The sequence below is a fragment of the Zootoca vivipara genome, chromosome 1 (assembly GCF_963506605.1).
Source record: "Zootoca vivipara chromosome 1, rZooViv1.1, whole genome shotgun sequence".
NCBI lineage: Eukaryota > Metazoa > Chordata > Lepidosauria > Squamata > Lacertidae > Zootoca > Zootoca vivipara.
This window is the reverse complement of record NC_083276.1, coordinates 85,825,223-85,838,831: the sequence shown is the minus strand read 5'-3', so window position 1 is coordinate 85,838,831 and position 13,609 is coordinate 85,825,223. Positions and strand designations below refer to the sequence as shown.

The following is a 13,609-nucleotide window of genomic DNA, read 5'->3' as shown; positions in this document are numbered from 1 at the left end:
ACCTAAATCGTCGGCGTCCCTTGAACCTAACCCTTCCAAGATCAGTGTTAAGCTTACTGGAAAAATTAGAAAATATAACTCTGATTACTTGGAAATCGGTTTTACGGTTTAATGGGGGTCCTTGTCACAATAGCGGCTCGATGAGGGGTCCTCGAGAAAATTTTGTTGGGAACCCCTGCTGTACACAATAAAGATGCGGGTGGCGCTGTGGTCTAAACCACTGAGCCTAGGGCTTGCCAATCAGAAGGTCGGCAGTTCGAATCCCCGCGATGGGGTGAGCTCCCGTTGCTCGGTCCCAGCTCCTGCCAACCTAGCAGTTCGAAAGCACGTCAAAGTGCAAGTAGATTAATAGGTACCGCTCCAAGCGGGAAGGTAAATGGCGTTTCCGTGCGCTGCTCTGGTTTGCCAGAAGCGGCTTTGTCATGCTGGTCACATGACCTGGAAGCTGTACGCTGGCTCCCTCGGCCAATAAAGCGAGATGAGCGCCGCAACCCCAGTCGGTCACAACTGAACCTAATGGTCAGGGGTCCCTTTACCTTTTACACAATAAAGATGGGTTGGGGTGGCCTTCACCTAATGCTCATTACCCGGTTTCTTTCCCCACAATGAACTTGAACTTGCTGAAGCTGTCATCTGTGCCTGGCGCAATGGCTGCCATGATAATGTACGCGCCTTAGCTTAAATCTCCAAATTGGATAGGGGCTGCTTTGAAGGAAAGTGCATCAAAAAGGAGCAGTTCCCCAGAAGCTACAGGATACCCAAGGATTGTGGCACACTGGAGCCAGAGTAAATGGTAATGTGTACGCAACTTAAGTTAACCATTCTGTCCACTAGTATACCATAGTAGCCATGGTTGAAAAGAGGGGAAGGAAGCACTGTATACATGCTCAAAAGCTATTCTTACTTCATACACCCCAGAGCTAAGCCCTGTTTCCAAGGACTTAAACGTCACAGAGGCTCAAGTTTTGTATTCAGAGTTATTTACATCAGCCCAAGGCACTCACTGTGCTTGACTTCAAAGACTGAAGAGTCCACACTACGAATAATATTTCAGAGCTTTAATCATGGAAAGGGAGAAGGGGAAGAGTGGAAGAGAGAACTAGGAGGCCAGGGAGGGTAAAGGCAGGGGAACATACACAACGGCGTGCTCAGGAGGATTGTTCAGACAATTCAGTTTTTCAGGTTATGGAGGCACAAGCAAAACGTGCAGACTGGATGCATTTCCTTCCTACAACGATGTTTTATAGAAACGGTGCCTTTCGGGCAACTAGGGGTGCTTCTGAATGAAGTGTTCACTGAACATTCACCCTTTTTTTATGCAGGGAGGTTGTATGCAATGTTGGCTATTATAGTGAGCGTCCATCATGATCTGTTTGTGGGGAGGTTATATGGTGGTGTGTCAAAGTCAGTGCTATCCCAAGCTTTCCAGGGAATTTTCTCGTCACATGTCTTATTGTTAGATCTTTTGGGGAAGCCGATTTGTTGTGCAAGACCTTCCTATCAACTGTAATTGCACAATCCTAATTAGCTGGTATGTGACTGAATCACAACCAAAAATTGTGACAGTCTGGAAACCCCCTAGAAAAGTTACCACAGGCTTTTTCTATGTTTGCTTCATCTACAGATTTTTAGACTTTCCGCTGCACCAATTAAAAGCTAAAAGTTCACATTAAAATAAAACAAAAACTGCAGAAGTAAAAATGACATCCTAAGTACGCTTTCTATAAAGAAAGCTGGAAGGAACCCAGTCGGTCTTACTTTTGGTAAACGGATTTCAGACTGGGCTGCAAATTGTGCGTCCATGAGTGTACGAATATACTGTAAAATGCCTAACACCTGCCTCCTCGTGTTTGTTGAAGCTTAGCCATGTGATTTAGCCTTGTAAATGAATTCACATCTGGAATCCCACAGAAGAAAAGCACCTTAGGGTACTGTCACACCACTTTGTAAAACTATAATTTCCTAAGGCATTAAAGTACTCAGTCAGGGGGCTTCATCAGAAGCATTTGCAACATGTAGTTGGGCCCCCTAGTATAATAGCTGCAGACAACAAGATATTTGCAAAGCAGAGCATTGGTGGTTCAGATGAAAAACCACATGCTATGGAGCAGAGTTGCAAAATCCAGAATCTTATCAGCTACAAGGAAAGACAGATTTCCAGTGCTTTGTCAGGACTAAAACAAGGACACAAATCATCTGCAGTTGGATCTCTGGCTGCTTTAATTGTAACCTAAAAGCAGCAAGAGGGCTGCAAATATTTTGAATATTTTGAATGGCCAGAGTAAGGGTGGGGGGGGGGAGAGAACAGGACTCCTGCACTTCTAAGAGTTCTATAGAAGAGGGAATTTCAGCAGGTGTAGAAGCTACAACGTGCTGAAATTTCCTTTAAAAATTCCTTCCAGTAGCACCTTAGAGACCAACTAAGTTTGTCATTGGTATGAGCCAGGCATCCCCAAACTTCGGCCCTCCAGATGTTTTGGCCTACAACTCCCATGATCCCTAGCTAATAGGACCAGTGGTCAGGGATGATGGGAATTGTAGTCCAAAACATCTGGAGGGCCAAAGTTTGGGGATGCCTGGTATGAGGTTTTGTGTGCATGCACACGAAAGCTCATACCAATGACAAAGTTAGTTGGGAAAAGTTAGTTGGTGCTACTGGAATGAATTTTTTAATTTTGTTTCAACTACGGCAGACCCACACGGCTACCTACCTGTAACTTAAATTTCCTCTACTACACACAAAGGGATAGGAACCCTGTCCTCTCAAATCTGGCTACCCTACCCAAATTTGATCATTCATTGTAGAAGTGGGACTTAACATTCCATCCAAGAACACTGATTTTCTCGTCTAAATTCCCCAGCCACCCTCATCCCCCACAAGTTGCAATCTGCTCCACAGCAGAAAACATGCAAATACCTGTCTGTTTTCTTCTGTGGCGTAAACATGATTGGGGAAACTTCGCTAAAGAGGAAAATGAAGAAGGGGAAAGCAACCATACAAATTAAAATGGTTCCTAAGGCTTTTTGAGGAACTCTTATCCCAGTGTTTCTTGATAAAATTGCTTGAGAAAACTTTTTCCCTCTGGAGTGTCATTCCTAGGACTTCTCACTGTTGTGAAGTGTTTAGTAACATCTTCATCCCAAGCCTGCTCAGATAATACCACGTGTCTAGAGTACTTCTATGCTTTCCCACCATGCAGCATATTTATAATTAAATTAAGTAGGCTTGAGTCACCAATCAAATGACTGCTCATTATTTGGCCACAATCAAGAACATGCTTGTGTTACCTACTGAATGATTGATTTACCGGGGTGGAGAGCAATTGTATACCACCTTTACTGCCCTAAGTTGGCATCCAAGGCAGCTTACCGGTAATAAAACCTCCTAAGGACACCAGTATAATCAAAAAGAAATAAATCAAGCCATAGGTAAATTCCAAAAGCATGCCAGAAGACAAAGAGACCAATAAAAGCAGCAGTGACTCAGCAGTTTGCTGACCAACCCTAACCCAAAAGAAAAACCAAAAGTAAAAGTTCAACAAGAACAATTTAATTCAGCAGAAGCCCCAGTAAACAAGATGGGTCTCACCTGGTTCTTAAAGATGGCAAGGAGGTCTCCTCTTGGAGGAAGTTCTACAAATAAGGGTACAGCGACACAAGTCTTGCCTCTTGTAGTTTAGTGACAGAACTACAGGGTCCCTTTATGATAGTCACAGCCTTGAAAGATTATACAATGATCTTCTCATTGTGCAATAGTAATAAACAAGCACCGTAAGAAGCAATGGAATGCAAGTCTCCATGATCAGCTAGATCTACTATTTTCTGTGCCTATACTTGGGACGCGGGTGGCGCTGTGGGTTAAACCACAGAGCCTAGGGCTTGCCGATCAGAAGGTCGGCGGTTCGAATCTCTGTGATGGGGTGAGCTCCTGTTGCTCGGTCCCTGCTCCTGCTAACCTAGCAGTTCGAAAGCACATCAAAGTGCAAGTAGATAAATAGGCACCGCTCCTGCAGGAAGGTAAACGGCGTTTCCATGTGCTGCTCTGGTTCACCAGAAGCGGGTTAGTCATGCTGGCCATATGACCTGGAAGCTGTACGCCGGCTCCCTCGGCCAATAACACGAGATGAGCGCCGCAACCCCAGAGTTGTTCACAACTGGACCTAACGGTCAGGGGCCCCTTTACCTTTACCCTTGGGAAATGATTCGGCGTGCTCCAATATCTTCTCCCTTCTCATGCTGATAGGGTGATGGAGGCAGGGACTCTGCTGCAGAAACAGTAATAGGTCTTTGGCCCTATGCAGCCCTCCTGGACCACTACACCACTGGTTCTCTCTAAAGTAAGGGGCATTCCGAGTAGGTTCACTGGTGATGATCTCAGCTGCTGGGCAGGTTCAGAAATGAGCAGGCATCTATTATAGTGGAAGACCAGGCTTTATTACACTGATCCCCAGTACTGAAGAAGTCAGGTTGTGGGCCTGTGTAAACGTCCCTAGGGCCACATGTGCAGTTTTGTGCACACACCCTCCTTTAAGAGCAGGCAGGCACAACCTGTCCTGCCACTCCATATACCGGTAATTCATTGCATCAACGTGCAAGGCCAAGACTTTCCAATTGGCATCTCTTTACAGCAGCAGGAGATTCCCAAATCCATCTGTCAGATGCAGCGGTGTCTTTTTTTTCCAGTTGGGTAGGGGGGTGGGGGGTGGGAAAGCATTCTGACTCTGTCTTAGTGCTATGTTTCCTGGAATGAACCAAGTAGGACTTCTTATCTGGCAATTTCCCAACACAAGCACCATATACCAGTTCAGCACTCTTTGTCATCGCTGAATAGAATGCTATGTTCTGAAAGGTCATGCCTTCTGCCTGATCATGTGAACAAACTAATTAGTACATGAAATGAAGAACTAGAACTGCCAGGCATTCGAAAATTGGCTAAAAATTAAAGCATTGCATTTGAGAAATTCATTAGCAGGGTTGTGCACAATTACACCAAGGAAGCAAAAGAAGATGCAAGTCAAGCTAACTTTAATGCAAACCTTTGAGTTAAATCTAATGAAATAATCATAATCATGTGACCTTCTTTTTTTTTTTTACTACAATCCTATACTGCCTGGGAGCAAGGGGTTTATTTATGCTTTGTCTCTGGAATGCAACAGATTGAGTTTTTATTTTAAAATAAAATCAAGGTTGCATACACATTACCACTTACTCTGGCTCCAGTGATCCCCTCACCCCCCAAAATATAAGTTTTTGCTTGGAAGAATGCCAAGATAAGCCCATCACAGTATTAAGCTCCCCTTGGTGGCGCTGTGGTTAAAACCACTGAGCCTAGGGCTTGCCGATCAGAAGGTCGGCAGTTTGAATCCCTGTGACGGGGTGAGCTCCCGTTGCTCGGTCCCAGCTCCTGCCAACCTAGCAGTTCGAAAGCACGTCAAAATGCAAGTAGATAAATAGGAACCGCTACAGCGGGAAGGTAAACAGCGTTTCCATGTGCTGCTCTGGTCTGCCAGAAGCGGCTTTGTCATGCTGGCCACATGACCTGGAAGCTATACGCCGGCTCCCTCGGCCAATAATGCGAGATGAGTGCGCAACCCCAGAGTCGGTCACGACTGGACCTAATGGTCAGGGGTCCCTTTACCTTTTTAATACTTGTATTAATAACATTGCCCTGCCTTATAGCATCATAAAGATTACTAAGATACCATGAAGTGGTCAGAGCACAAAGGAAAAGTGATATATGCATCATTCCTACTATTATGATGTGAAAGCTGAGGGTATAATTGCTAAGGCAGTCAAAACCACCCACACAAAAGAGAGAAAGGCATCAGCCAGCTTGGAGGAACCTCAAGATTTGCATAAGTACAAATTTGCAGGTGAGGAATGAAGTGAATGGAAACCTAAACACCACCACCCCATACCGCAACATTTTGTTGCAGATCTCACTTATACTTCTGATAACTGATCCCCCCCCCCCCCGGGCAGAGCATTACATTTCTAGATGCCTGTGGATTCATTTATTTTCTGAAGTACCTGCTACTTGCACAAAAAATAGTACCTTATCGTGAAAAGGGAAGAGCCACAGCTCAGTGGTAGAACATCTCCTTTGCATGTACAGAAGACCCCGGATTCATTACCTGGCTTTTCCAAGAAGGGCTGGGATAGGCTTCCTCTCTTAAAACCCTGGAGAGCTGCTGCGAGTCTGTGTAGGCAATACTGAGCAATATGCACTTCTGGTCCGACTCAGTGTAAGGCAGCTTCCTATGTTTGTATGAGATATTTTGATTACAGGTCCAGGATTTTAACAAAACCTTCACAGTAACGTTTTAGCAGCTAGCTTCAGAGTTTTGATGCGACAACAAAGAGTTCGGTGCATCAGCTCTGTGAGACATGCACATGTCACCACAGCACAATTCAAGTGCCCCTTAATGATAGCATCTTTTTTTTTCTTGGTTCACAAAAGGTACTTCACATTTACTTGAATCAGTACAGGGGGAGGTAGGAAGCCAGCAGCAGCGAGAAAGTCCTTGCCTGGAATTAAATCTTCTTTCCAGAAGCATTCTGCCGTCCCCATTCAGCAGGTGGCATTCTCATATTCACAACGCCTTTTCCTTACATGTTCCAGGGCTGACCTCTGTTCTGTTACTACCGAGTCACACATCAACAACCCCTCAAACACTTTTAGTAAAATCACCTCCTTTGAGAGGGTGCCAAATTTGGATATGGATGAGGAAGTATCTAAGGGGAAGGGCTGTTGTTCAGTGGCAGAACACATGCATTGCATGCAAACAACCCCTGACACCAATCCCAGACTCTTCCAAGTAGGGCGTGGAAGCACCTCCATCCGAAACAATGGGTAGCCAGCTGTAGACACCATTGAGATGGATGGGCCAACAGCCTTTGACTCAGTTAAGAAATACTATGTCAGATCTCTTAAAAGAAATCTGTGTGGCTCTAAGACTCAACTGCTTGCTTGCCATGATCCTCAAGTATCTTATTTTTCCTTCTTTTAATCATTTCAATGTGGGGGGTGGGGGTGGCGAGTACATCTGGGATGAAGAACCTGTGGCCTCCACATATTGCTGGACAACAACATTTGTCATCCTTTGACCATCACCATGCTGGGAGTTGGGAGTCCAACGACATTCAGAAGGAGCCAGGTTCTCCATCCCTGGTGTACATTAAAAAATTGTGAAGAGAGGGGGACTCAACCAGCATATCTATGCTGTGTAAGACTTGGAAGACCTACTACAGTGGTACCTCGGTTTAAGTACACAATTGGTTCCGGAAGTCTGTACTTAACCTGAAGCGTACTTAACCTGAAGCCATTGAAAGTAATGGAAAGTGGATTAATCCGTTCCAGACGGTACGCGGAGTACTTAAACTGAAGTGTAATTAACCTGAAGCAAACTTTCCCATTGAAAGTAATGGAAAGTGGATTAATCCATTCCAGACGGGTCCATGGAGTACTCAACCTGAAGCGTACTTAACCCTAAGTATGAGTGTAATTGGTTCTGGAAGTCCATACTTAACCTGAAGCGTACTTAACCTGAAGCGAACTTTCCCATTGAAAGTAATGGAAAGTGGATTAATACGTTCCAGATGGGTCCACGGAGTACTTAAACCGAAAGTACTCAAACCGAAGCATACTGAAACAGAGGTACGACTGTATTAGGAAAAAGGAAAGCCTCTTTTTCCTGCGTTACAGTCATCTCCCACATGGTGGATGTTACAGGTAGGTAGCCGTGTTGGTCTGAGTCGAAACATAATTTAAAAATTCCTTCAGTACCACCTTAAAGACCAACTAAGTTTTTATTTTGGTATGAGCTTTCGTGTGCATGCACACTTCTTCAGATAAGCTGGATGTTGCAAGTCTTTTCTTCTTTCTGTTTCTAAAAGCACATGGTTCTTTTCCTCAAGCAACCTAAAGAGCTCTCCCTTCCTACCTTTCTGGTTAATGTGCCACTTCCTCACCCTTTCTCTTCCTGCTGACTGCAGTTTCTGGCCCATTCTGTAACTCCATAATCAGCCGCATGGAAAGATTTGTAAAGAACGAATACACAAACACAGGCAGAGCATTTCCAATAGTGAATGAATGGGAATCTCCAGAAGCTGCGGGATATGCATTCATGTCAAGCATTGTATGGGCCCAGAAAGCTACAGCCGCTGTCATTCTGCTCTCCTCTGAACAGCAGGGAGCTTTCTAGACATCATGCACATGTCAGATGTTGCAAACAGCTGACCATTCCCAAGAAAAGCAGGCAAAATGCAGCTGTGGCAGTGGAAGGCTCTGTTCGTTTTTTATCTACTAGGATGCAGAACAAAAGAAAAACTTCACGGTCCATTAAGTGCTCTGTAGCAAGCTAAAGGTAAGTGATCAGAGTTGTGCTGAACTCAGACATTCTTTGGGAATTGAGGAAGGTGCCATTCCAAGTTGGACCACTGACCCATCTAGCTCAATTTTTTTAACGACGACTGCCAGCAGCTCTCCTGGGTTTTAGATGGGGGGGGAACCGCAGACCTACCTGGAGCTGCCAGGGATTAAACCTAGGAGCTTATGAATGCAAAGCAGATGCTCTACCACTGAGCTACGGCTGTTCCCCAATCCCCAACATGAATGGATGCAACTGCCTCTGCCCATCCACAAAGTAATCTTAGATGTAATCCCTGAAAACCAGTTACCCAAACTACTTACTGTTCCATTAAAAAAAAGTTTATTGCCAATGTAGCAGAAAGCAGGGGTTGTCAGCTCATATTAACAATAATCCATCATCATCATCATCATCATTTATTTATTTATTTATACCCCAGGCACTCTGGGCAGCTCCCAACAGAATATTATTCATAATAATTATAAAGCGATAAAACAACAACCATTAAAAACTTCCCTAAACAGGGCTGCCTTCAGATGTCTTCTAAAAGTCAGATAGTTGTTTATTTCCTTGACATCTGACGGGAGGGCATTCCACAAAGTGGGTGCCACTACTGAGAAGGCCCTCTGCCTGGCTCCCTGTAGCTTCACTTCTCGCAGTGAGGGAATCGCCAGGCGGCCCTTGGAGCTGGACCTCAGTGTCCAGGCTGAACGATGGGGGTAGAGACACTCCTTCAGGTATCAATACTAGTTTAAACATATATTAATATAAATAGCTCCTATTTCCAAGTAGATATCCAAACGAGACTGAAGATAAGTTACATGTTTTCAATGCAGAAAAGTCACCGCGTCATGGATGGTGGAGTGTCTCTCCTTCCAGCCTTGAAGCATTAGACTATGTATACTTTAGTACCGCATCTTAAAACACAGAGGTCATTTTCTCCCTGTGTTTCAAGTTTCATTTTTACATTGCTGTACACACCAAAGAGGTGTGGGGATGTCTTCACTCAACACACATTACCCAATTTGTTTCCCTGCACCTGTAACACCCCCTCCAAACTCCTATTCAATTAAGCTGTCGTCTGCACATGTGCAAGGGCTGCCTTGAATGTACACACCTCACCTTCCATTTTCAAATAGGATGGAAGCTGGTTTGAGGAGAAATGCATCAAAGCAGAAGTATTCCTTTAAAAACTACAGCAATCATATGGATTGTGGTTAACATCTTGTGTGCGCAGCTTCAAACACAAGTGGTGGAGCAAACTGAAGCCAGAGTAAACCATAAAGTATACACATCACAAATCTTTTTTGCAACTGTAAGATAATAGATTATTTTCCTTGTCCATCTGTTAGTCCCACATCACAGGAACAGGATTTTTCCAAAGCAAAGTTAATACAAACAACAATTTCTGACCAAAACTAAACACCACAGTACAAGCCAGCATCCTATGCCTCAGAAAGGCATTCTTAGCATTACATCATGCATACCTGTAACATAAATTTCACAGTCCCCTAGATCAGGGGTGGGCAGAGTTAAGGGCTGAAGTAGTATATAAAAGGAAGAGCTGTCAGTCAGCTGTAGAGAACATGCTTTGCACGCAATTAAGTCCCAGTTTCAACCCCTGGCACTCTCCTTTTTAAATAGTGCTCCAAGATTTACGAACTAAAGCCAGGTGCAAAAGATATACCTTAGGGAGATCTACAGTACACGTTTAAAGTACATACAGTGCACATTTGCAGCACATTATTTCCCCCCCAAAATATTGGAAACTATAGCTGCCCCCTCACAAAGCTACAAATCTCAACAGCTTTCAACACCCTTTACTACCGGTAAAGTTCCCAGAATTCCTTGGGGGAAGTCAAGTTATTTAAATGTGCATTGCATGTGCTTAAATGTAGGGCAGGCATCCCCAAACTGCGGCCCTCCAGATGTTTTGGCCTACAACTCCCATGATCCCTAGCTAGCAGGACCAGTGGTCGGGGAAGATGGGAATTGTAGTCCAAAACATCTGGAGGGCCGAAGTCTGGGGATGCCTGATGTAGGGTGTGGATCTGCCCCATTAGAATTAAATAGGCCCCTCAGAGCACACTCTCAGCTAAAGCATTTGTTTTCTGTGCCAGAAGTGAACCCTGTTCACAGTCCTTTCACACACAAAGTCCACCCCTGGCTAGCTTTCTTCACTTCAGCAGCCTAATTTGGGTGGGAAAAACATTTTTGTCGTTGCTGCTATAGTCAAGCAACAACGGATCTACTGCAAATCACAGAGATCTACCAGTAATCCCAAATCTACCTTCCGTGCACCTATTTCAAATATGCTGTACTGTATACTTGCAGGGCTATTTCTCAACAGTGCACGCATGCATGCATATTAAGGCTCCATAGATATTCCTCTGATGAAATGCATGCAACTGAAATCTCTCTCTTCCAAAACCAATTAACTTACCGGTTTCCAGAGAGGCAGGCACCGATCCACGCTTCTCCTGCAGCCAATGCAAATACAGTACTGTACAGTACGAGACGGGACTTTTAACTCTAGCGCTTCAAAGCTTCTCTTGATTAACCTCCCGCAGAATCGCACAGGAAATTCCTTCACACACTACAGTCTTATACCTGGGCTAATGGCACTTTGGTCCACGACTGTTCTAGTCCCCCAAAACTACAAACGCCCCCCGGATCCGTACAGCCCGGCTTCCCCTCGTACCAAAAGCAACCTGCCTTATCTTAAAAACCGCATAACTCTCGCTGCCCGTTAACATCGCCACCAAACCACATTGACATTCCACTTGCAAAATTCATCGTTTTATCCAGCAGCGCGCGGCGCGCGCGCGCACATACCCGCTCTTTCCCCCCGCCCCATCTTAACAGATCCTCTTCCCACTCAATTATAAAGCAAGATCTAAGCAGGCAAACAGATCCCCCCAAACTCGATGCCCCCCCCGCATACAACCTTTGCTCTAGACATCTCCTTCTGCTACAATACAACCGTTGGGACCCCTTTAAAAAAAAGGCCAGGCCTCCCCTTAGTAACCTCGGCAAGACTTCCCCATTTGCAGCACCCGCTGGATCAGGGAAATGATCTCGTCCTCCTCGGATCAGAAGGATCCAGCCGCAGAGGGTCTCCAAACTCACCCGATGCGGAAAAGGAGGGGACCTGCCAGAGCCATGGGCATTCGGGGAAAGCGCTGCCTGGCCGCGCACCGGTGGAAAACGCCGCTCAGGGCCCTGCAAGAAGAAGCGGCGAAGGTTGCAAGCAGCGCTCGGATCCGCAACAGCCAGCCCAGCCAAGCCATGCTCTGCGGAGGGAGCGCGGCAAGCATCAGACCCGCCCCCCGCCCCTGCCTTTAAAACAGCCCTCCCACCTCCAGCTCCAAGCACGCAGCCGGGCCCGCCCCCTCGGAGCGCCGTTTGGCTCGGAGCCGGAGCCGCTTCCTGCGTGGCTTGGGATGCAGTGCCCCCTGAGGGATCTGGCCGTAAATGCCAGCGGTGGTACCCTAGCGGGACGCGTAAGGAACTGATAAATGAAGAAGTCCAAGGCATCGGGCTTTCAGAAGAAAACAACAAAACATTTTTTCATTGGTTTCTAAACATATACAAAAACAAGAACCATATACTGTATATATATATCAGCCTCTTTATAAATGTGTTGAGATCATTAGTCAGTACTTTTTTTCTAAAAAAATATATGTTTAGGAGTACTCTCATTTTGATTCAAGAAAATCACAATTTTCTTTAAAATAAAAAAATTCCTTCAGTAGCACCTTAAAGACCAACTAAGTTTTTATTTGGTCTAAGTATTTAGTTGGTCTTTAAGGTGCTACTGAAGGAATTTTTTTATTTTACTTCGACCCAGACCAACACGGCTACCTACCTGTAACCATTTTCTTTAGTTCAAATCAAGAAAAATGAAGACAGTAAATGGAGAAAAGTGCACAGATTCACAATATGTTTAGGGGAATGGCTACCCCTGCGTCCCCCCTCCCAGAAAAAAAGCACTGGTATTCGTATTATTAATAATAATTTTATTAAATTTATATACCAACCTTCATCCAAGAAACACAGTATAAAAATGCAAAAATACATCGACAAATCTGGTTCGTTTCCACAACAGCAAAACTGGATTAAGTAAACTTTTTTCCTCTCTGTCTATCTTTATAATCCTGCCCTATTGCATCATAAATGTTCAGCCTTGATCTGCTTTCAACCTGTTGTTTTCTCCAGATGTATTAGGCTACTGCTCCCACCAATCACTGCCAGCATGGCTTAATGGCCAAGGATGATGGGAGCTGTGGTCCAACAATAACCGGAGGCCGTCAGGTTGGAGAATCCCTTCTTCCCACCTATTAAGATCTCCAAGATAACAGCAATATACCCACAATTAAGAACATAGAACAGCTGTATCATAAAACAATGAAAAGTGCAACCAAATCAGACAAGGGATATAACAACAGCTGGTTATCTTTGAAAAGACAAGTTGAACCTACTGCCCCAGCCTCTTTAATGACGGTGCTTTCCTCCTGTAAAGAAGTCAGTGGCATTTCCCTAGTGCACAAAGAGTAATGTAATCTTTTCCTCTTACTGGTTAAAGTTCACTGACTCCACACTAGTGTGTTTGTTTTAGTTTCAAAAGGCAATGTGTGCACTATGGCACCTATTGATTAAAGTCAATAGCATCAAATTTCCTTCTCATTTTTGAGCATGTAAAACAGAGTTTACCCAGTAAGTACGATGCGTTGATAAGTCTATGCATACGGTACTTACCCGAGAGTTAAACCCATTGAATAGAACGAACCTTAGTTCTGAGTAAACAGGAATGCACTGTTGGGACACTGCTTTCTGCTGCACCACTTCATAGGCTGAACTGCATTTTTAAAAAGAGATTTGTTGCTGTTTTTGCAAACACCTGTGAGTTTAATCATTGCACTAATTCTGAGTCACAATGCATGTTTGCAGAACAGTAATGCCCTCCCCTCTGAACGGTATTTACGCAAAATATACCTAGGTTTTTGAAGTCCTTTCCTTCCCAAGACTGTTGCATACATTATTGTTATTATTATTAATTTCATTTCCATACCGCTTTATATTTTTTAAAAAAAGATCTCAGAGTTTTTCCTTTTTCTTTTTAAAAATATTTTATTTAAATATTAAATATTATTGAAGAAAAATAATTTTTAAACAATACAAATTACCAATAACATAGCCAATTACAATTTTCTCCCTTTTCCCCCCTCCCATCCCTCCCT

General features: G+C 44.3%; 1 protein-coding gene across 6 annotated transcripts in view; it reads right to left on the bottom strand.

The window, feature by feature from the left end:
* The window catches only part of LOC118091137 (probable hydrolase PNKD), a 38,113-nt gene extending 24,719 nt beyond the window's left edge, over positions 1-13,394 (bottom strand). The window contains exons 1-2 of one of the 6 annotated variants that reach the window (XM_060278282.1): positions 13,128-13,394; positions 11,499-11,591 (exon numbers count right to left, since the gene is read on the bottom strand). In XM_060278282.1, the coding sequence (XP_060134265.1) occupies positions 11,499-11,591; positions 13,128-13,144 (110 nt within the window). In that variant the 5' untranslated portion in view covers positions 13,145-13,394. The other 5 variants (XM_035127824.2, XM_035127832.2, XM_035127840.2 and 2 more) reach the window with 5 other exon arrangements.
* Between the last annotated feature and the right edge of the window lie 215 nt (positions 13,395-13,609).